General features: G+C 40.3%; 1 protein-coding gene across 1 annotated transcript in view; it reads left to right on the top strand.

The window, feature by feature from the left end:
* The window catches only part of DYNC1H1 (dynein cytoplasmic 1 heavy chain 1), a 45,043-nt gene that overhangs the window by 6,474 nt on the left and 17,861 nt on the right, over positions 1–20,708 (top strand). The window contains exons 8-46 of the mRNA XM_017807518.1: positions 157–1,233; positions 1,477–1,656; positions 1,953–2,102; positions 2,395–2,541; positions 2,688–2,828; positions 2,962–3,138; positions 3,251–3,361; positions 3,444–3,563; positions 3,753–3,992; positions 4,527–4,682; positions 5,042–5,155; positions 5,759–5,869; positions 5,949–6,158; positions 6,491–6,637; positions 6,858–7,024; positions 7,730–7,903; positions 8,579–8,744; positions 8,825–9,013; positions 9,097–9,285; positions 9,957–10,239; positions 11,023–11,123; positions 12,599–12,758; positions 13,043–13,286; positions 13,469–13,652; positions 14,095–14,307; positions 14,480–14,718; positions 14,829–14,985; positions 15,382–15,609; positions 15,850–16,080; positions 16,192–16,332; positions 16,593–16,826; positions 17,396–17,602; positions 17,703–17,824; positions 18,183–18,348; positions 18,588–18,751; positions 18,984–19,113; positions 19,890–20,023; positions 20,267–20,381; positions 20,504–20,665. Of these exons, the coding sequence (XP_017663007.1) occupies positions 157–1,233; positions 1,477–1,656; positions 1,953–2,102; positions 2,395–2,541; positions 2,688–2,828; positions 2,962–3,138; positions 3,251–3,361; positions 3,444–3,563; positions 3,753–3,992; positions 4,527–4,682; positions 5,042–5,155; positions 5,759–5,869; positions 5,949–6,158; positions 6,491–6,637; positions 6,858–7,024; positions 7,730–7,903; positions 8,579–8,744; positions 8,825–9,013; positions 9,097–9,285; positions 9,957–10,239; positions 11,023–11,123; positions 12,599–12,758; positions 13,043–13,286; positions 13,469–13,652; positions 14,095–14,307; positions 14,480–14,718; positions 14,829–14,985; positions 15,382–15,609; positions 15,850–16,080; positions 16,192–16,332; positions 16,593–16,826; positions 17,396–17,602; positions 17,703–17,824; positions 18,183–18,348; positions 18,588–18,751; positions 18,984–19,113; positions 19,890–20,023; positions 20,267–20,381; positions 20,504–20,665 (7,581 nt within the window). The remainder of the gene's footprint in view (positions 1–156; positions 1,234–1,476; positions 1,657–1,952; positions 2,103–2,394; positions 2,542–2,687; positions 2,829–2,961; positions 3,139–3,250; positions 3,362–3,443; positions 3,564–3,752; positions 3,993–4,526; positions 4,683–5,041; positions 5,156–5,758; positions 5,870–5,948; positions 6,159–6,490; positions 6,638–6,857; positions 7,025–7,729; positions 7,904–8,578; positions 8,745–8,824; positions 9,014–9,096; positions 9,286–9,956; positions 10,240–11,022; positions 11,124–12,598; positions 12,759–13,042; positions 13,287–13,468; positions 13,653–14,094; positions 14,308–14,479; positions 14,719–14,828; positions 14,986–15,381; positions 15,610–15,849; positions 16,081–16,191; positions 16,333–16,592; positions 16,827–17,395; positions 17,603–17,702; positions 17,825–18,182; positions 18,349–18,587; positions 18,752–18,983; positions 19,114–19,889; positions 20,024–20,266; positions 20,382–20,503; positions 20,666–20,708) is intronic.

Here is a 20,708-nt window from a genome sequence, read left to right as displayed (position 1 = left end):
TCCTACTGGCACTTAAATCTGAAACATGACTGAAAGTTTGTTAAGGGTTTACTAATTTGTAGGGGGGTTTGCAAGGTTTTTTGGAACAGACTGTGTTTAGCCATTTTTAGGTAAATTTTGAAGCATCCAACTCACTAAACTGTGATTCCAATGCAGGTAACTGCTGTTGCCCAGCAAAATCAAGGAGAGGTACCCGAACCACAGGATATGAAAGTAGCAGAAGTCCTTTTTGATGCTGCAGATGCTAATGCAATTGAAGAAGTCAATCTTGCCTATGAGAATGTTAAGGAAGTAGATGGATTAGATGTTTCCAAAGAAGGTACAGAAGCCTGGGAGGCAGCAATGAAGCGCTATGATGAAAGGATTGACAGAGTTGAAACAAGAATAACTGCCCGTTTGAGAGATCAGCTTGGTACAGCAAAGAATGCCAACGAAATGTTCAGGATCTTCTCTCGGTTCAATGCCCTGTTTGTCAGACCTCACATCCGCGGTGCCATCCGTGAATATCAAACACAACTGATCCAGCGTGTGAAAGATGACATTGAGTCTCTTCATGACAAATTTAAAGTACAATACCCGCAGAGTCAAGCTTGTAAAATGAGTCATGTCCGTGACTTGCCTCCTGTGTCCGGCTCCATAATTTGGGCGAAACAGATTGACAGGCAGCTCACTGCTTACATGAAGCGTGTTGAGGATGTCCTTGGTAAAGGCTGGGAGAACCATGTAGAAGGTCAGAAGCTAAAGCAGGACGGAGATAGCTTTCGCATGAAGCTCAACACTCAGGAGATCTTTGATGACTGGGCAAGAAAAGTTCAGCAGCGCAATCTTGGTGTGTCTGGTCGCATTTTCACCATTGAAAGCACTCGTGTTCGAGGTCGATCTGGAAATGTCCTGAAACTGAAAGTCAACTTCCTCCCAGAAATAATTACACTTTCAAAAGAAGTCCGAAACCTGAAGTGGCTTGGCTTCCGTGTCCCACTGGCAATTGTCAACAAAGCTCACCAAGCAAACCAGCTCTACCCATTTGCTATCTCTCTCATTGAAAGTGTCCGCACGTATGAGCGAACATGTGAGAAGGTAGAGGAGCGTAATACCATCTCTCTGCTGGTTGCTGGCTTGAAGAAAGAGGTGCAGGCTTTGATTGCAGAAGGAATTGCTCTTGTGTGGGAATCATACAAACTTGATCCTTATGTACAGCGGTTAGCAGAGACCGTCTTCAGTTTCCAGGAAAAGGTTTGTTTTATCTTTCAAATTCTGCAAATTTTTTACGTTTATACACATACTTCAAGTATAAATGTGTGGTTATCCAAAAGTCAAATTGGATGGCTGAGGACCAGTTCTGTAGCTCTTGGGTTAAGTAGGTGATTGATCAAAATAAAGATAAGTGATTAACTTACTGCGTAATTACTGCGTAATTCTTGTGGTCTCAATCTAACCTGTCAAACTAAACATCCCATTTTTCCTAAACCATTTTAGGTGGATGATCTGCTCATTATTGAAGAGAAAATAGACCTGGAAGTGAGATCATTGGAAACATGCATGTATGATCACAAGACTTTCTCCGAAATCTTGAACAGAGTTCAGAAAGCTGTGGATGACTTAAATCTTCATTCATATTCAAATTTGCCAATTTGGGTCAATAAGCTGGATATGGAGGTAGGTTTGAGATCAAGGAGTAGTATATGTTTAGAGGAGAGATTCTTCCTAATACCTAATCTAAACCTACTCTTTCAATTTAACGCCATTACCCCCTGTCTTATTGCTACGAGCCCTTGTACAAAGTCCCTCTGCAGCTGTCTGTAGCCCCCTCAGGTATTGGAATGACTTAGTAGAGGAGCACTTGGTTCTTTAAGGTGCCATAGTGTGCCATAGGTGTCAGAATATATTGGTAACCGAGATCTTCATGCAGTGAATATACAGATTTTTCCTCCAATATGTCTTATTTTCTTTAGATTGAAAGAATTCTGGGTGTTCGTTTGCAAGCTGGACTGAGGGCCTGGACCCAAGTTCTTCTTGGTCAAGCAGATGACAAAGCAGAAGTTGACATGGATACAGATGCTCCTCAAGTGAGCCATAAGCCTGGTGGTGAACCCAAGATCAAAGTAAGCTTTCTTGTGTTGTGCTTTTTTGTGGTTGTGGATTTTTTTTTTAGGTTAGGTTTTTTGTTTGTTTGTTTGGGGTTTTTTTCTTATTGTCAGTTGTTAATTGCAGGAATTATTTCTGGGACTTATATGAGAGATATATATTTCTTCTGCATCTGTTTTTGGAGGAATACTTGCCTCCTTCCATTTAAGTGCAAGTTGATTTTTCAGAAGTGCTGCTTGACATCCAGAATTCTTGTCTACATGTAGTAGTATCTGCCAGTAAAAATGATTGCTTTTGCTGTTTCTGCAGAACATTGTACATGAACTAAGAATAACCAACCAGGTGATATACTTGAATCCACCAATTGAAGAGTGTAGATACAAACTTTACCAAGAAATGTTTTCTTGGAAGATGGTAATCCTGTCGCTACCAAGAATTCAAAGTCAGAGGTATCAGGTAAGTGTAATGAAGCTGTATCTAAGTCTGAGCAATTACCTTCACTTTGCAATTAATTGTGCTCGATATGTTAATGTGTTGCTCTAGAACTGCATCTGAGTGCTCTAGAAAGGAATGCATATCACAAGTATAATTGTGGTTCTTAGGTTGGAGTGCATTATGAGCTGTCTGAGGAAGAGAAGTTCTATCGTAATGCATTGACAAGGATGCCTGATGGCCCTGCAGCTCTGGAGGAGTCATACTCGGCTGTCATGGGAATTGTGACTGAAGTGGAGCAGTATGTCAAGGTAGGAGGCTGACACCGTGTAATGCTACAGCTAAAATGAACGTGGACTTTCAGTTTTCCCTGGGGGTTGGAGGGAAATGCATCTTCTGGAATGTACTGGAAAGATTCTGAACATTGTGAAATACCTGAATTAGGTTTGGCTGCAGTACCAGTGCCTGTGGGATATGCAGGCTGAAAACATATACAACCGTCTCGGAGAAGACCTGAATAAGTGGCAAGCCCTTCTAGTTCAGATAAGAAAGGCAAGAGGAACATTTGACAATGCAGAAACCAGAAAGGAATTTGGACCTGTTGTCATAGACTATGGCAAGGTAAGAAATTGTAATTATTGTTTATGATAGATGCATTAAATTTCATAATGGGCATATGACAAAAAATAGCAAGGCTCACAAATTACTGTTGCGAAACATTATTTACTTGTAGGTACAATCAAAGGTGAACTTGAAGTACGACTCCTGGCACAAGGAAGTGCTCAGCAAATTTGGCCAGATGCTTGGTCAGAATATGACAGAGTTCCATTCACAAATTTCTAAGGTAAGATAAGTCCTTATTCTAGTTTTTCACTTTCAGATCAACTGTTCTAGAATGCTAAAACACTGATTTGTGCCCTTAACAGTCCCGTCAAGAGCTGGAGCAGCATTCTGTGGACACTGCTAGCACTTCAGATGCAGTGACATTCATCACATACGTGCAGTCCTTGAAACGTAAAATCAAACAGTTTGAAAAGCAAGTTGAGGTATGCTGTTCTGCTTGTGATTCCTACTTGTAGAAATGTCAGGCTTATCTCTTAAGATGCAGCTGTATGATATTCAAGTTCTCTTAAAAGCAGACTTGAATTTGATAAGCTCTGTAGTGAGCATTTGTATTTAGCCTTGTGTTTAAAGTTAGTTTTGTCGGTTTAACTTACAACCACTGTCTCTTGTAGCTTTATCGCAATGGTCAGCGCTTGCTTGAGAAACAAAGGTTCCAGTTTCCTTCCTCTTGGCTGTACATTGACAACATTGAAGGAGAATGGGGTGCCTTTAATGACATTATGCGCAGAAAGGATTCTGCCATTCAACAACAAGTAGCAAATTTGCAGATGAAAATAGTTCAGGAGGATCGTGCGGTGGAGAGCCGAACAACTGACTTGCTGACAGACTGGGAGAAAACAAAGCCCGTAACAGTAAGTAGTGATGAATAATATTCAGTAAATGAGGTAGATTTTCTGCATTCAGTAAGAAGTACTGAGTTTATTTTTATGCTCTTTTTTTGCAGTTTTTCATTTTAGATGATGGTAGAAGTGTTTTTGAGGGTTCTATAATATCTTGTCAATGTGTTGATTTTGGGGGTTGGTTGCAGAGGGAAATTTACCCTTAAAGCATAGGCCTCTGTTAAGTGCAGAAAGAAAGATGACTTCAGTGACTATCAGAGCTTTGTCTGAAACAAGGGATATGTCAGAGCTATGCATGTAGGAGGATTCAGAAGCAAGCTGCTGTTTGCTTGCTTTTTTTTTTTTTCCCTAAAGTGCTTTTTAGTAAAGCCAAAAACTGCATGTAAAATTGGAATGAGACTTACTCTGGACTAGTATGTTGCCTTATTGTCAGAAAACTGGAGAAATAATGAGACAACCCAACATTTAATATTTAGTCCTTACTTTTAACTTGCATTCAGCTTGATTGTAGGATTATTGGATTAATGTATCCCATGCAAACTTTAGGGAAATCTGCGTCCAGAAGAGGCTCTTCAAGCTCTTACCATTTACGAAGGAAAATTCGGCAGGCTGAAGGATGATCGGGAGAAGTGTGCGAAGGCCAAGGAGGCTCTGGAGCTGACAGATACAGGACTGCTCAGTGGCAGTGAAGAGCGTGTCCAGGTACAACCTGCTCACATAACTTCTTGTCAGTTGTGGATAAAAATGTTTCAGTTCCATCATCCTCTCCCTTAAAAGAGGGACTTGTAGCCTGTGCTGCATAGGTATCAGGACACCATCTCCACACTGGTTCAATTCTAGCCTTAAGAGATTGTGATCTCTTCTATGTCTGTCTTATTCTTTTGAAACAATTATGAGATGCAAAAATCTCATCTTGGTCACTTGCTATTGCAGTTCTGTTGAACTGACGAGCTGTCTGAAGGTTTTTGACATACTAAAAGTATTCTGTTTAACTCCCCCATGCTAATAACTTTGAAGAAATTAGGAATAACTGCTGATTTTTGATGCATTCTTTACTACAGGTAGCCCTTGAAGAGTTGCAGGATCTCAAAGGTGTCTGGTCTGAACTCTCAAAGGTTTGGGAACAGATTGATCAAATGAAAGAACAACCCTGGGTTTCAGTACAGCCTCGCAAGGTACTTCACTTCTATTTACATAGACAGTATAACTGCCACAAGTGTATGCAAATTAGGAATTAGACCTCTTGAGATAGACATGCTCAATTGTCACATTTTCAGCGTTCAGGTACCTTTTTCAGTATCTTGTGAGCATGTTTCTTCTTTATGCTAAGCCGAAAAATATTCACTGGATTTTCACATCTAATATTACAGAAGATTTATGGTTCCAGTAGTTTTGAGATTGAGATTGGACTGCATGTACAGAGGAAAAACTGTGCTGTTTTTAAATATACTGTTGGACCTCATTAGAGAAACTTCATTATACGGTTGGGTGAACAGCATTGGTTTTAATTCAATGCTCAGGGGGTAAAGAGCAGTTGGATCACTAAACCATAAGCTGCCTGTGACAAGACTGTCATAAATCTTAATCGGACCAAAAAAATTACATTCCCATAATGTAAGTAACCACATCTTAGGCAAATGTGTATAACACTTAAAAGAGCCATACTGTTGACAATATCTCATTAGCAATAGTTGTCTGTAAAAAGTACATAGACAACTTGTACGATTTTGTACACAGCACTTGTAGAGAAGATTTCATTGCTTTTATGTTGTTGACAGCTTCGACAAAACTTAGATGGTCTGCTGAACCAACTGAAGAACTTCCCTGCCCGCTTGCGACAGTATGCCTCCTATGAATATGTTCAGAGACTTCTGAAGGGCTACATGAAGGTGAGTTTGTACTCATTTCTAACATGCATGTGTTCCGTACTCAAGTTCTAAGATGTAATTTGCTTTCTTGTCTCCTTAGATAAACATGTTAGTTATCGAGCTGAAATCTGAGGCACTTAAGGACCGTCACTGGAAACAGCTGATGAAAAGGCTTCACGTTAACTGGGTTGTCTCCGAATTGACCCTGGGTCAGATCTGGGATGTGGATTTACAGAGAAATGAAGCAATTGTCAAAGATGTCCTGCTTGTGGCTCAGGGAGAGATGGCTTTGGAAGAGTTCTTGAAACAGGCTAGTATCAGCTCTTGTATGTGTTCATGCAATAGCAAACCAAAGGGTTGCTGTTGGGTGGCTGACACTTGTGTAGTAAACTTGTCACTCTAAGCTGTCAATAAAAGTACCAAGACTCCATGGAGCTGGGAACAGTTTAAAGCTGATGAAACCTGTATTATGTGGGGAAAGCAGTTCTTGATAGTGACTGCAAAGATCCCACCTTGTTCAAGTTTTACCTAACTGCATCATGTTCTCAGTACTCTAAAAGCTTGAGCATAAACCCAGAATCCTTGGGTAAAAAAAGTAAAATGTGATTAACACATTTCTACTTTGTAACTATGTTTCTTCAGATAAGAGAAGTGTGGAACACTTACGAACTGGACTTGGTCAATTACCAGAACAAGTGTCGTTTGATTCGGGGATGGGATGACCTTTTCAACAAAGTAAAGGAGCACATTAACAGCGTGTCTGCTATGAAGCTGTCACCATACTACAAGGTAAAATGGAGAACAAAGCTAAAGAATCTTCCTTTATTCTGCCTTCCCCTCTTGTTTAGTTCATGTATTTGTCAGCAGGGACTATATTCACCATGTAAGTTGACAGTTAATTGCATTTGCATACTTTGTAACCCTCAAACAACTATTTCCATTAATAATTATTAGCAATCAAAAGCATGATAATAATAAAATGAATATTAATGCAGTATTTAAACTTCAGGTGTTTGAGGAAGATGCCCTTAGCTGGGAAGATAAGCTGAACCGTATCATGGCACTCTTTGATGTCTGGATAGATGTCCAAAGGCGATGGGTGTACCTGGAGGGTATCTTTACTGGCAGTGCAGACATCAAGCACTTGCTGCCTGTGGAGACCCAGCGGTTCCAGAGGTAACTTTTCAATTGCTTTGTTCTTTTCTTGCCTCCTTTGGGGCACCATATGGCCAGGCCTGAAACTTCATGACTCAATGTAATGCTCTCTAAGTTAAAATACTGACTGTATTCTTACCTGGTCCAGCTGGATTATAGCCCTGCTGTAGATGTAAGTTCATCAAGCAAAGAGGTGCAACTATGACAGAAAAACGTTTATAGTAAACAGGCTGATGTACAGTTTCTAGAAGATGGGGGTTTTAGATGATTGGGATTCAGGTGATTTTTCTTGCTAGTTCCTGCTAGCTGCTTCAAGGATTTTTCTGGCATTGTGGCTGCAAGAAGGCTTATTTCTGTTGCTGCAGCCTTTAGTCTTGCCCTTGAAACATTATTTACTTCCTTTGCTTTACCTTGCTCTGATTATACTTATTCATTCCACACACTTCCAGTCTGATCAAAGAATCGGATTTATGCATCTCTTCAGGAAATGAAGAAAAGTAGATCCTCTGCAGTGGAATTAGTAAATTGAATATTGCAAAGAAGTTAGATTTTGTTGTTGTGGGCTTGATGTAGATAAAGAGCTATTTTGGGAATTTAGCCTGGTGTTACCTAGAGTAACTGCAACAGTCAGAGACAGAGTGGTCATTTAGAGACAAGTGACTTTGGTGTCCCGCAGGCCTGTGTTTGTTGAGTTTGCACCAACGTACTGTGTTATTTTACTTGCAGCATCAGCACTGAATTTTTGGCACTCATGAAAAAGGTGTCCAAATCTCCACTTGTGATGGATGTTCTTAACATTCAAGGTGTGCAGAGATCATTAGAAAGACTGGCAGACTTGCTTGGCAAGATACAGAAGGCACTGGGAGAATACCTGGAAAGGGAGAGGTCCTCTTTCCCTCGGTAAGAAGTTGACTCTGGTTGTCTCTTGAAGTAAAATAATATGATGTTTCTGTGCAGGAATTGGTGTACTGCTCTGTAAAGCTTCTGCCAATTTTTGTGTATTGCGTATCTATGGTGTTATGACCATTTAAATTTGTGTTGTCTATGTACAGAATTCAGTTATAGCCACTTCTAAGGAAGTGGGACTGAAACTTCCCTTACTTGCTTATCTGTAGCTGGTTGCAGAAATCACATGCTCCTTAAGGAACCATTGCAGCTGATTTCTGTAAACTTAAAGGTTGTTCTGCCATTTGATTGAAGGACAGGTTTTGACTTTGACTAGTCCTCAACTGGTTTGTTGCTTAACATGAGAGAGTAAGGCTGAGGGAGGTACTGAGTCTCTGCCTAATAGACTTAATTCAATTCCAGGCTCTGCTGTGGGTATTTTAGGGTAAAGAAAATGATCCACAATGTGGAGCATGTATACACCTGTGTATGGTACAGACCACATGAACTGAGACTTAATGGTAGCACTGAGTTATAACTTTTAGCAAAGTTATGGTTCGTGCACTCTTGCAGTGTTAGGGAAATGGTTGCCAATTACTCCTGTATAGTAGCCATCTATGAAGCATAAATCATAAATTAAAAGCAATAGTTGGGAGTTCTGATATAGATCTCATTTTCTGTGATTATTAGGTTTTATTTTGTTGGTGATGAAGACTTGCTTGAAATCATTGGAAACAGCAAAAATGTTGCTAAGCTGCAGAAGCACTTCAAGAAAATGTTTGCAGGAGTTGCTAGCATTATTCTGAACGAAGATAATTCTGTGGTTCTTGGGATATCATCACGTGAAGGAGAGGAGGTATAGCTGCAGTGTTTCTTTTTAAATAAACTTCTGAAAATAAGTGAATGTGGGCTTACTTAAATCTTTAATTCTTGCAGGTGCTGTTCAAAACACCCGTCTCCATCACAGAACATCCCAAGATCAATGAGTGGCTTACTCTTGTTGAAAAAGAAATGAGAGTGACCCTTGCTAAATTGCTTGCAGAATCTGTAACTGAAGTAGAAATCTTTGGAAAAGCAACTTCAATTGATCCAGCAGTCTACATCTCTTGGATTGACAAATACCAGGTATTAATGTGGAACACCTAAGTATACTGCAGCTTGGTTACTTCAGTGAAGAAAACAATCTGATGAGGATTTTTGTTCCACAGGCTCAGCTTGTTGTCCTGTCAGCCCAGATTGCATGGTCTGAGAACGTGGAGTCAGCCCTCAATGGTGGAGGTGGAGACAACAGTCCTCTCCAGTCTGTGCTGGCCAATGTTGAGGTCACACTCAATGTCCTGGCAGACTCTGTGCTGATGGAGCAGCCGCCTCTTCGCAGAAGGAAACTGGAGCACTTGGTAAGTAAAAACCTCCTTTCCTCTTCTGGGTTTGCAGGTGAGGATTTTTAAAAGTTTAATGGAAATATTGATCAGTCTAAGACAACTTACAGGAAAAGTTTCTTGCTTTTGAAGCAATTACATCAATGCCTGATCCAGTAGGTGGTGGTGGTTTTTCACAGTTGTGTTTCATAGACTGGCTCATGGAATTGATCTTTAAACCAGCTCTTCCAGATATGTGAGCTACTGATTTCTTCATTTAAATGTGAAATATGTCACTAAGCTGCTTATTATTGTAATCAAAATATTCATTTTTTTGTAGATAAGGACTGGAGGGGAGGGGGAGGTTAAAATCATTATGGGTTATTTCTGTAGATTTTTAGAGGGAAATACCTGATCTGTTTTAGGAGTACCTGTCTTCATAGTTTCTGGCAAGTGAAATACCGAGTTCAGTAGTGTAATGGATTAACAGACTCACTAGACCAGAATGCTTTGCTGAAAGTCCTTAACAACAGCAGGCAGCATTGTTAGTTTTGTCTTTGTGGCAACAGATTTTAAAGCAGAGACTGGTTTTATGTCATGATTTCTAAGTGATGGCAATTAATTGTGCTAATCTGAGAAGCTGTAGGATTCCTGGCTTTGTTAGCAATGGCTTGTGTTGCTGTGGTCTAAGGAGTTACTTCATTCTCCAGATCACCGAGTTGGTGCACCAGAGAGATGTTACAAGATCACTGATCAAAAGCAAGATTGACAACTCCAAATCCTTTGAGTGGCTCAGCCAAATGCGGTTCTACTTTGACCCAAAGCAGACAGATGTGTTGCAACAGCTCTCAATTCAGATGGCAAATGCCAAATTCAACTATGGCTTTGAGTATCTTGGTGTTCAGGATAAGCTGGTACAGACTCCTCTTACTGACCGCTGCTACCTGACAATGACACAAGCCCTGGAGGCAAGACTTGGAGGATCACCATTTGGTAAGTTAGTGAGACAAGTATATAAATTCTTATCTTCTCTAATATGTTTGTGAATGAGTGGTTTAGGTCACTTAAAGAATCATCAGCAGGGTTTCAGCAAAGGCGAGTTTAATATAAATTTGTGAAAGCACAACAAATTCGATGGTAAGGTTCACTCTATTACTTACTGTATAGGTAGAATTCATAAAGAAAAATTGAATTAAAAGCAATTATGCACAGACCAGGGACACAGGATAAGTAGGGATAACAGTAAGGGATGCAAAGGGGTAAGGGCCACAGTCTGAGTTGGGAGTTACTGGAATTTTGTTTGAAAAGTCCAGTAATGAAAATTTTATTCCACTTGGTCTGTTGTTCAGATAGAAAAATAAAGTCTCAAAGCTCTTTGTTGGAAAACAGGAGCTCATTAGACAACAGAAGTTCTGGGAGCAGACAGGGTTTTTGTGGTAAGCTGAAGGGGAGCTATCTGCCCAGGTGCCATTAATCAAGGCCGAGGCCTAACGAGCATTCCTGAGTCCATAATGTGGCCCGAGATGAGGTGGAGAGGGTGAACTGGGGGAACAGTATGCACTACCACAATATAGCATTAATGTAAACATGCAGAGCACTTATAACTAAGATATTGAATAATAAAACAGTCCTGGGGGAAGTGGAAGCAGTTTTAAGGTTTCGTTTGAACCCTCTTGACCAGCACCATCAGAACCCTCACGCAGGCAGATTGCTCAAGTTGGCAGTGGTACCTCAGGTGATACACACTAAAACATGTCTGTCCCATTTCAAAAATAGGTCCTGCTGGTACTGGTAAAACAGAATCTGTGAAGGCTCTTGGACATCAGCTGGGCCGCTTCGTGTTGGTTTTCAACTGCGACGAAACGTTTGACTTCCAGGTACGCTGTTGGATAAAAAAGTGTAGTCTTTGCCAACAAGCAGTAGGAATCTCTTCAGAACTCTGAAGCAGCCAGCAGGGTTTATTTTCAAGATGATTGCCTATAAGGCTTAACTGAGCTGGTATCTGTGGATCATAGGAAACCTCTGTAACAAAAAATGCCTAAAGCAGAAGTGGGACAGACTATTGCTAGGGGAGAGGTTCTGGTTTTTTTGAACAGGTAGTTCTTTAACAGCACATGGAGGGAAAAGAAGAGGAAAGTACCGGGCAGGGACTTAAGACTGGCTTTAGGAAAGTACCTTCAGTTGTTTAGTTTGTATTGATAGTACTGGTTTAGTGGGGAACAGGTGAGCGTGTCAAACTGCTGAAGTAGCTGTACTATTGCTAAATTATCCTTTGCAACATAGCTGTGGTGCTTACCTCAGCATGTGAAAAATTCTTCAAAACAAAATTTATCCAGATATTTGAATGTTAATGACATCTTCAAATTGAGATGAAAGCCTTTGTGAACTGCAAATGTCTCAAAATAAAAACCTTGGTTAGGTGTATATGTAAAAACCAGTATAAAGTGTAGACAAGGAATCACTGTAGTTTATGAACTGTGCCAGCTTGCCGTGTGTGGGTTTTTTGTGTAAAGGTATATTTTTACCAGACCAGGGTTCCATTTAGCCAGCATTTGGCATCACAGGTAGTGGGTGATACTCCTTCCTTGCCCCCAGTCCTCTTCCTCCCTCTGACAGTTATGAGGATCAGGAGGTCCTAGCTGAAACGTGTTAGGTTCACTGGAGTATGAACAGAATTTCTCCACGTACCATTTATCCCCTTAATTCCACTTGCACACTTCCATAACATTCTCTACCAAATTGTTACACTGCATCACCATGCATTTTATGAAAGAGCACCTTCTTTTTGTCTGTTTTTAATGATTCCTTAGTTTTTGTAGTGGAAAAGACAGTGAATAATTGATTCCTATTCATCCTAAAGCAGTAACTTCTAGACCTCCATCATACTCTCTCATGTTGCTTTTTACAGAATCCTACCTTAAAGGTTGTTCTTTATGTGGAATTATCATACTCTGGCCATTCAATAAATGTTTTGTAATTCTAGTATCCTTGTGATAAGGAACTGGAACTGCACCCGATAATAATGCTATCAGCAAAGAAAACATTATGCAGTGGAATTATTTTGCCTGTTTTTGAACACACTGCAGTACAGTATGTAAGATATGATAGGAGAGTGATCATATTCTATGGTTCCATGAAGCAGTGAACACCTGAAAGTCAATTAAAACCCTTTCATAACTCTTACAATGCTACAGACATAGTAACCTACATATAAATGCAGCTCCTTCCTGCCTTTGTATAAGGGCAGAATTATCCTTCCTCCATTGTATAAAGTGCTCTTCTCTGCTCCCCTTTGCCTGTGCCCACACCAGAAGGATCATGCAATTGAGTGGATTTTCCCCTCTCTGTGCAGGCAATGGGACGTATCTTTGTGGGACTTTGCCAAGTGGGCGCATGGGGCTGCTTTGATGAGTTCAACAGACTGGAGGAGCGAATGCTCTCCGCAGTCTCACAGCAAGTTCAGTGCATCCAGGAAGCCTTGCGAGAGCATTCCAACCCCAACTATGACAAGAGTATGTAATTCTTTATTCCCAATAGTCTCTAACATCCTTCATGCTATTTTGTTGCTCAGTTACATTTTTTTGCAACTAATGCAAAAAGTGATAAAGCCACTTTCTGTCAAAACTTAAATACTTGAAGTAACTTTCAGCTGGTAGAAATTTGTATTATTTGAGTTGCAGTACTAGAGAACCTGCTGTCTGTTACTGTAGGAAACTAAAATAGAATAAGGTATGACTTCTGTTCTCGAGGTGATTGATCACTGACTCAGATGTAACTAAATGCACTCTCTTTTCAGCTGCAACACCGATTACCTGTGAGCTGCTGAACAAACAAGTCAAAGTGAGCCCTGACATGGCTATCTTCATCACCATGAATCCTGGCTATGCAGGCAGATCTAATCTCCCTGACAATTTGAAGAAGTTGTTCCGTAGCTTGGCAATGACAAAACCAGACCGTCAGTTGATTGCCCAGGTCATGTTGTACTCCCAAGGCTTCCGTACAGCTGAAGTGCTTGCCAATAAGATAGTACCATTCTTCAAGTAAGTAACAAGTTTGGCTCCAGTCAATAACAATAGAATTTATTTGTTCAAAGCTATAATATTCTTTGCAGCTCACTAAGCACATTGTGCAGCAATCATTTCAAGTAAACAATGACATTTACTGAGTGTTGTGTTGGTTCCTATTGGCAATCAAATTGTATTTTGTCTCTCTTACTTCTTAGGCTTTGTGATGAACAGCTGTCCTCCCAAAGTCACTATGACTTTGGCTTGAGAGCACTGAAGAGTGTGCTGGTTAGTGCAGGTAACGTGAAGAGGGAGAGGATTCAGAAGATAAAGCGGGAGAAGGAAGAGCGTGGTGAAGTTGTGGATGAGGGAGAAATCGCTGAGAACTTACCAGAGCAAGAGGTAATGTGTGTGCAAAATCTTTACTTCTGTGATAGAGAATGCACACTAAACAAAAGTAACCCTACAGTGTTAGTTACTAAAGGTGGTGATTTGATAGCTTAGAAGCACCAAGTTAAACATATCTTAGGAGTCTCTGAATCAGAATGAAAAACTTGTTCATATGAGGTGGTGCATCCCTAACACTTATTGGTGCTCAGTTCCTCAGCAGTTAATAACAATAGCATAGTAAAGAGACATGAGAAACGAGTATAAACTGAAAATCAATAGGAAATCATTGTATAGTTCCAAAGTTGGAACCCCATCAAATGGTTGTTTTTGCTAAGACTGCCCTGGTCTGGTGCTTTATCAGTAAAGTATTTAGTGAAGTATTTCTTGTCAAACACATCTGGTAAAGTGAACTTAATAAAAAAATCTTAAATGAAATATGACTCGCTCTCTGCAGATCCTGATCCAAAGTGTATGTGAAACTATGGTACCAAAACTGGTTGCAGAAGACATTCCATTGCTGTTCAGTCTCCTTTCTGATGTATTCCCTGGAGTACAGTATCATCGTGGAGAGATGACAGCCTTGCGAGAGGAGCTTAAGAAAGTGTGTCAGGAAATGTACCTTACCTATGGTGATGGAGAAGAAGTTGGTGGCATGTGGGTTGAAAAGGTAAAATCTAAAACTCAAATATGGAATTGAAATTTATGTATAAGACTAAGCTTTTTTTTTTAATTATGAAAGGTGGAAAATGTTCTACTTGTCTTAAGCGAGCAATACACAGAAGGCTTATACTGGCTACTAAAGTTAAGACTTCATTGGTACCTCATTTTTTCTGTCACAGGTTCTTCAGCTGTATCAGATTACACAGATAAATCATGGCTTGATGATGGTTGGTCCCTCTGGAAGTGGAAAGAGCATGGCTTGGAGAGTACTTCTGAAGGCCCTTGAACGGCTGGAGGGTGTGGAGGGTGTTGCTCACATTATAGATCCAAAAGCAATCAGCAAAGATCACCTCTATGGTACTTTGGATCCAAACACCAGAGAATGGACAGATGGCTTGTTTACACATGTCCTGAGAAAGTGAGTCTGTAATAGCATAAATGCAAACTGGCCAGTACATTTGTGCCAAGGATAATTTGGCCTTACTCAGTCGTAGTTCTCTACTGCAATAAATATTTCCTTTGATACAGGATCATAGACAATGTGAGAGGTGAACTACAAAAACGTCAGTGGATCATCTTCGATGGTGATGTAGACCCTGAGTGGGTTGAGAACTTGAACTCTGTTTTGGATGACAACAAACTTCTGACTCTGCCAAACGGCGAACGTCTCAGCCTCCCACCAAATGTAATGTAACTTTGTTTACACCATGTTTATGTGCTGGCCACAAGCTTGTTGCTTTAGTTTCTTATGTACTAGTGCTGTCCCTCACAAACAGAGTAATACTGAGCTCGGGTTGTGTTTTGCTGGAGTTAGGAGTTTTTTTGGAAACAAGGATTTCACTTTATGCTTGCTCTGACCCTGTAAGACAAACTTTGTGGGTTATATAAGTCTGTGGTAACACTCAATAATGATGAACTTAGCATAGCATAATAGAATGCTGCTGTTGATTATTCAGAGTCTAAATGCAAATCAGCTTATTTTGAAAGGTCTCTGTTTTTTGAGGGAGAGGGTTTTTGGTTTGTTCTGCTGTTGGTTGGTTGATTTTACTTCAAACCCTTGTTTTAAATTTCTGTTTTTCAGGTGCGTATCATGTTTGAGGTACAGGATCTGAAATATGCCACTTTGGCTACCGTGTCAAGGTGTGGTATGGTGTGGTTCAGTGAGGATGTTCTCAGTACAGACATGATATTCAACAACTTCCTGGCCAGACTAAGAAGCATTCCTCTAGATGAAGGTGAGGAGGAAGCACAGCGAAGGCGAAAGGGCAAAGAAGATGAAGGAGAAGAAGCAGCATCCCCAATGTTGCAGGTATAACTTAGGTTACATTTGGGATACAGTAGTAAAAACGTTTGTATTACAGGTAGTACAGTGTACTTAGAATTTAGGACAGCCTATCACAGAAAAGCTGATTTTCTCTTCATTTTTTTTTTTTTTTTTAAAGAATATTAAAATATGAAGCACTTAAAACCTTAAACAAAATCATTTCCTGCTGCCTGGTAATCAAATGAGAAGCAAATTCCTTGAGCAGTGTTTGTCTCCCCCCAACAGATTCAGAGAGATGCTGCAACAATAATGCAGCCGTATTTCACATCTAACGGCCTGGTAACCAAAGCACTGGAACACGCTTTCAAGTTGGAGCACATCATGGATCTCACCCGCCTGCGCTGTCTGGGTTCTCTGTTCTCCATGTTGCACCAAGCGTGCCGCAACGTCGCCCAGTACAATGCCAACCACCCGGACTTCCCAATGCAGATAGATCAGCTGGAGCGCTACATCCAGGTAAATACAGTCTGATGTTCAGTGGCTGCTGTGTTTGGCTAGATTTGAGTTATTCATGAAGTTTTGTTCCGTTACTCTAAAACCAATAGTTGCTTTTGCTGCTTCTTATAGAGGTACCTGGTCTATGCGATACTCTGGTCTCTTTCTGGAGACAGCCGTTTGAAAATGAGAGCAGAGCTGGGAGAATACATTAGGAGAATCACCACTGTGCCACTGCCAACTGCACCCAACATACCCATAATTGACTATGAGGTAAGCCTTTCTTGTGGTAGAAGTGTTGCTCTTTCATGTTCTTAGAAGCTTCCTTTAGATTTTGGAGATGAAACTGGAAAATAATCCGCTAGACTGTCTTAAACTTTACAGTTTCACAGTTCAGCAAACAAGCTGCTTGTTTAAATAAACACATAAAATTGGATGCCACAGACCATCCTGTCATTTAGAAAAAAGTGTTTTGACTAGGGTTGAGCTAGATTCCTACTGTAAATTGTCTAATCACGTTTTTGTGCTCCTAGGTGTCCATTACAGGTGAATGGGTGCCATGGCAGTCCAAGGTTCCTCAAATTGAAGTTGAAACACACAAGGTTGCAGCTCCTGATGTTGTAGTACCAACCCTAGATACAGTTCGCCATGAAGCGTTGCTGTATACTTGGCTGGCAGAACACAAACCTCTGGTGCTCTGTGGCCCACCAGGTTCTGGGAAGACCATGACCCTCTTCAGCGCTCTGAGAGCTCTGCCTGACATGGAGGTACACAAGGGACTGTGTGTGTCTGTGTACACGTGTGTGTGTGAATTACAGGGTAGTAACGAGTCTCTAAGTTCTTAAAGATTAAAGCAGTCTTGGTTCAGCATGGAAGTTGTTTGCTAGCCAGAATTCAGTGGTAGCTTCACCTAAGTCAGTTATGTATATGCAATAGCAAAGAATAAAAATTATGTTGAGAATATCAATTTCTCTTAACGTAAGAACTACTTTCTTCCTTAGCCTGTTCAGTAATACAGGAGGATTCCTACATTCAGTGCTTAAAAACCTGTGGTAGTGTTTAGGAATAGCTCTCATCCTCCAGTGTATCAAGGTGGAGTAACACTTACACGAGGCTGTGATGTTCAAAGTCCAGGACTGGACAGGAAGCAATACTGCATAATAAATGGAAAACCTGCAGTGGGAATAAGCAATATACAGGCAATAACCTGTAATATTGATGGTATATGTACTTCTATTGTGGAAAGCCAAACATGCCTGTTTTCAGGACTTTTGATATGTTCTCTTTCAGGTCTTAGTGTATTTTAACTATTTTTTTTCACTGTTCTCTTTCTAAGGTGGTTGGACTCAACTTTTCTAGTGCTACCACTCCAGAACTGCTCTTGAAAACTTTTGATCACTACTGTGAGTACAGGCGTACCCCTAATGGAGTGGTGCTGGCTCCTGTGCAGTTAGGAAAGTGGCTGGTGCTGTTCTGTGATGAAATCAATTTGCCAGATATGGATAAATACGGCACACAGAGAGTCATATCCTTCATTAGACAGGTTTGTTTTTCTTTGTAATCAACTGTATCATACCAGTGACGTTTAGAGAACTACAGTATTCCACTGATTTGATTTGATTTGATTTTTGGTCTTTTTCCAGATGGTGGAACATGGAGGATTCTATCGTACATCTGACCAGACATGGGTGAAACTGGAGAGAATTCAGTTTGTTGGTGCATGTAATCCACCTACTGATCCTGGAAGAAAGCCCCTCTCACATAGGTAATGTGTCTAGTAAACCCTATATAGCAACAGAATAGGGGTCAGAACTGAAGCATTGACTATGTAATCTGTTCTTAATACACTTGTTTAACAACAGCTGTGCTGAAATTGTGTTCCTTTTGCACTAGCTGCTAGTTGATTCTTACCATGACAGCCAAACAGTGGACTCACTGTTAGGCCATTGAATCACCTGTCTGAACACTGTGGGTACTTCAGAATGGAGTCATTAAGGAGCAATCAAACCAACTGCAGTTACTGCTGATGATTTTGAATCAAGCAGTTATTTAATTTTGGCAAAAGATAATGAAGAGAGTACAGACTGTCATTTTCTGTACTGTGTAATATTCTAATTTTCCAGATTTCTACGACATGTTCCTGTGGTTTATGTGGACTATCCTGGACCAGCTTCACTTACTCAGATTTATGGAACATTCAATCGTGCAATGCTGAGGCTGATCCCATCACTTCGCACATATGCAGAACCTCTCACTGCTGCTATGGTAGAATTCTACACAATGTCTCAGGTAACTTGTTGAATACAACCCCAAACTCCAATTAGAAGTTTTCCTTTTATGCTGAATCTTTTAACATGCGGTGTTCGCCTTTCATATGGACAATATGTGTAAAAGAGCTCAACTGATTACTGGAGTTCTGCCAAAACCGATTGAATTACACTAGCAAAGTAATATCTTGCAATGCCAAGGCCTGTAAAGAATACGGTGCAACTTTGAGATGAAGTAACTAATTAAGTTTAAATTTTTAGGAGAGATTCACTCAAGACACACAGCCACACTACATCTACTCACCTCGTGAAATGACTCGATGGGTGAGAGGTATATTCGAAGCATTAAGACCGCTAGAAACCTTACCAGTTGAAGGCCTGATCAGGATTTGGGCCCATGAAGCCTTACGACTCTTCCAAGACAGGTAAAATAAACGTGAGATGGGGAGGCGAAACCAAAAAAAGTTGAAAATTAATTTTCCCCACTCCTTGCCAACTTTCATTAGAAGATGAAAATATTACCCTTCACTCTAGCTTGACTCTCCTGGGAGCAGTATCTGCAAAGTAAAAATATACTTTAATCATAGTGCTGACATGTGATGTGATTATATCCTCCCATTATAGAGGATTTGTACTCACTGACTTTTCTTTGTCTAGACTTGTTGAAGATGAGGAGAGGCGCTGGACTGATGAGAACATTGATATGGTTGCCCTGAAACACTTCCCCAACATTGACAAAGAAAAGGCTATGAGCAGACCTATCTTATACAGCAACTGGCTGTCAAAGGCAAGTGAAAATTTTTAAAAATTAAAACCCAAAATTAAAAAAGTTGGATGCAAGTGAGTGGTGCAGCTCTTATAATTAAATCATAATCGGTGACCATAATTTTGTTGAATTGATCTTCAGAAAATTTTTGCTATGATTACCTGAAGTGAACTCTACTACAAATTTAATAGCTGTTGTGCCAGGAATGCTATTCTAAGAGCTACCACAGTATGTGAAGGCAGTATTAAATAATATTTCTCAAGAATGGTCTAACAGTACCAGGTAGTTGCTGACAATTATTGCTTATGGAACCTCGTGGATAAAAAAGTGACCCTTAAGCAATACTGATATTACACATTTTATGGTGGACTGTTTCTTGCAATCTGAAGTGTTCCAGCTGGGCAAGCTGTACGAATCCTGCTGGGTTGAGGCAAAAGTCCACCTAGCTTGCTACCCATCTCTGACCAATAGTAAGTGACTAGGAAAGGCTGTTTAATATAAATTGGGGAAGTGATGGAAGGGAGTAAGTCTGTAGTGGTACTTCCCAATCTCTTTGGTAACTGGCAGCACAGGTTCAGCCTATGGTAGGTTCAGTAGATACAGTGTTTAAACCCCATGCAGCTACCTGTGGCACTCTAGGCTGTGGACACGATCCTGTGTGAGTTAAAGGAGTACAGTATTCTTAAGTTTTTGTAGCGTATTGCTGCTAGTAGTTCTGCTTTTTGGTACTCATAAATTTATCCCTAAGCAAATTCCCTTAACCTTAATTTCCATACTGTATTGACTGGTTCTTCTAGGATTATATTCCAGTGGATCAAGAAGAATTAAGAGACTATGTGAAAGCTAGGCTTAAAGTCTTTTATGAAGAAGAACTTGATGTACCACTTGTTCTGTTCAATGAAGTCTTGGATCATGTGTTAAGAATTGATCGGTAAGTTTAGATTTCCGTTGCTGCTTATGTAAGTAGTATTTAGAGTTTAAAACAGAGTAGCCTTAGTACAGAGTAAGAATGGAGCATGATCTCAGTGTTGTCTATAGAAAATAAACTGCCAGCCTCCAGATAGCAGGATCCTATTTGGAAAGGTGTGTCAGTTTTGGTACTAAGTTTAGGTGTTCTAGAAAAAGCTTTGGTAAGTTGCTAACACCAATCACACTTGGTTATGTTGTTTTTCAGAATTTTCCGTCAGCCACAGGGCCACTTGCTGCTAATTGGAGTCAGTGGAGCAGGGAAAACAACCCTCTCAAGATTTGTTGCCTGGATGAACGGTTTAAGTGTCTACCAAATTAAGGTTGGTGTTCTAGTTTAACTTTTAAAAACCTGTTAGTCAAAACTCACCCATAAATATTGACCTCCAAAAAGCCCATTAAAAGCTAAACCAAAATGTTAATGACCAATGCTAAATCTTACCAGGTCCACAGAAAATATACAGGTGAAGATTTTGATGAAGACCTTAGGACAGTATTGAGACGTTCTGGCTGTAAAAATGAAAAAATAGCTTTTATCATGGATGAGTCAAATGTATTGGATTCTGGATTCCTGGAAAGAATGAACACTCTCCTAGCCAACGGAGAGGTAGGAAGATTTTAAATAAATATTTTAAGCACCTCTCTACAAC

Source organism: Lepidothrix coronata, unplaced genomic scaffold, assembly GCF_001604755.1.
Source record: "Lepidothrix coronata isolate B3197 unplaced genomic scaffold, Lepidothrix_coronata-1.0 Scaffold19, whole genome shotgun sequence".
NCBI classification, from domain to species: Eukaryota; Metazoa; Chordata; class Aves; order Passeriformes; family Pipridae; genus Lepidothrix; species Lepidothrix coronata.
This window is presented reverse-complemented; position numbering and strand designations above follow the sequence as displayed.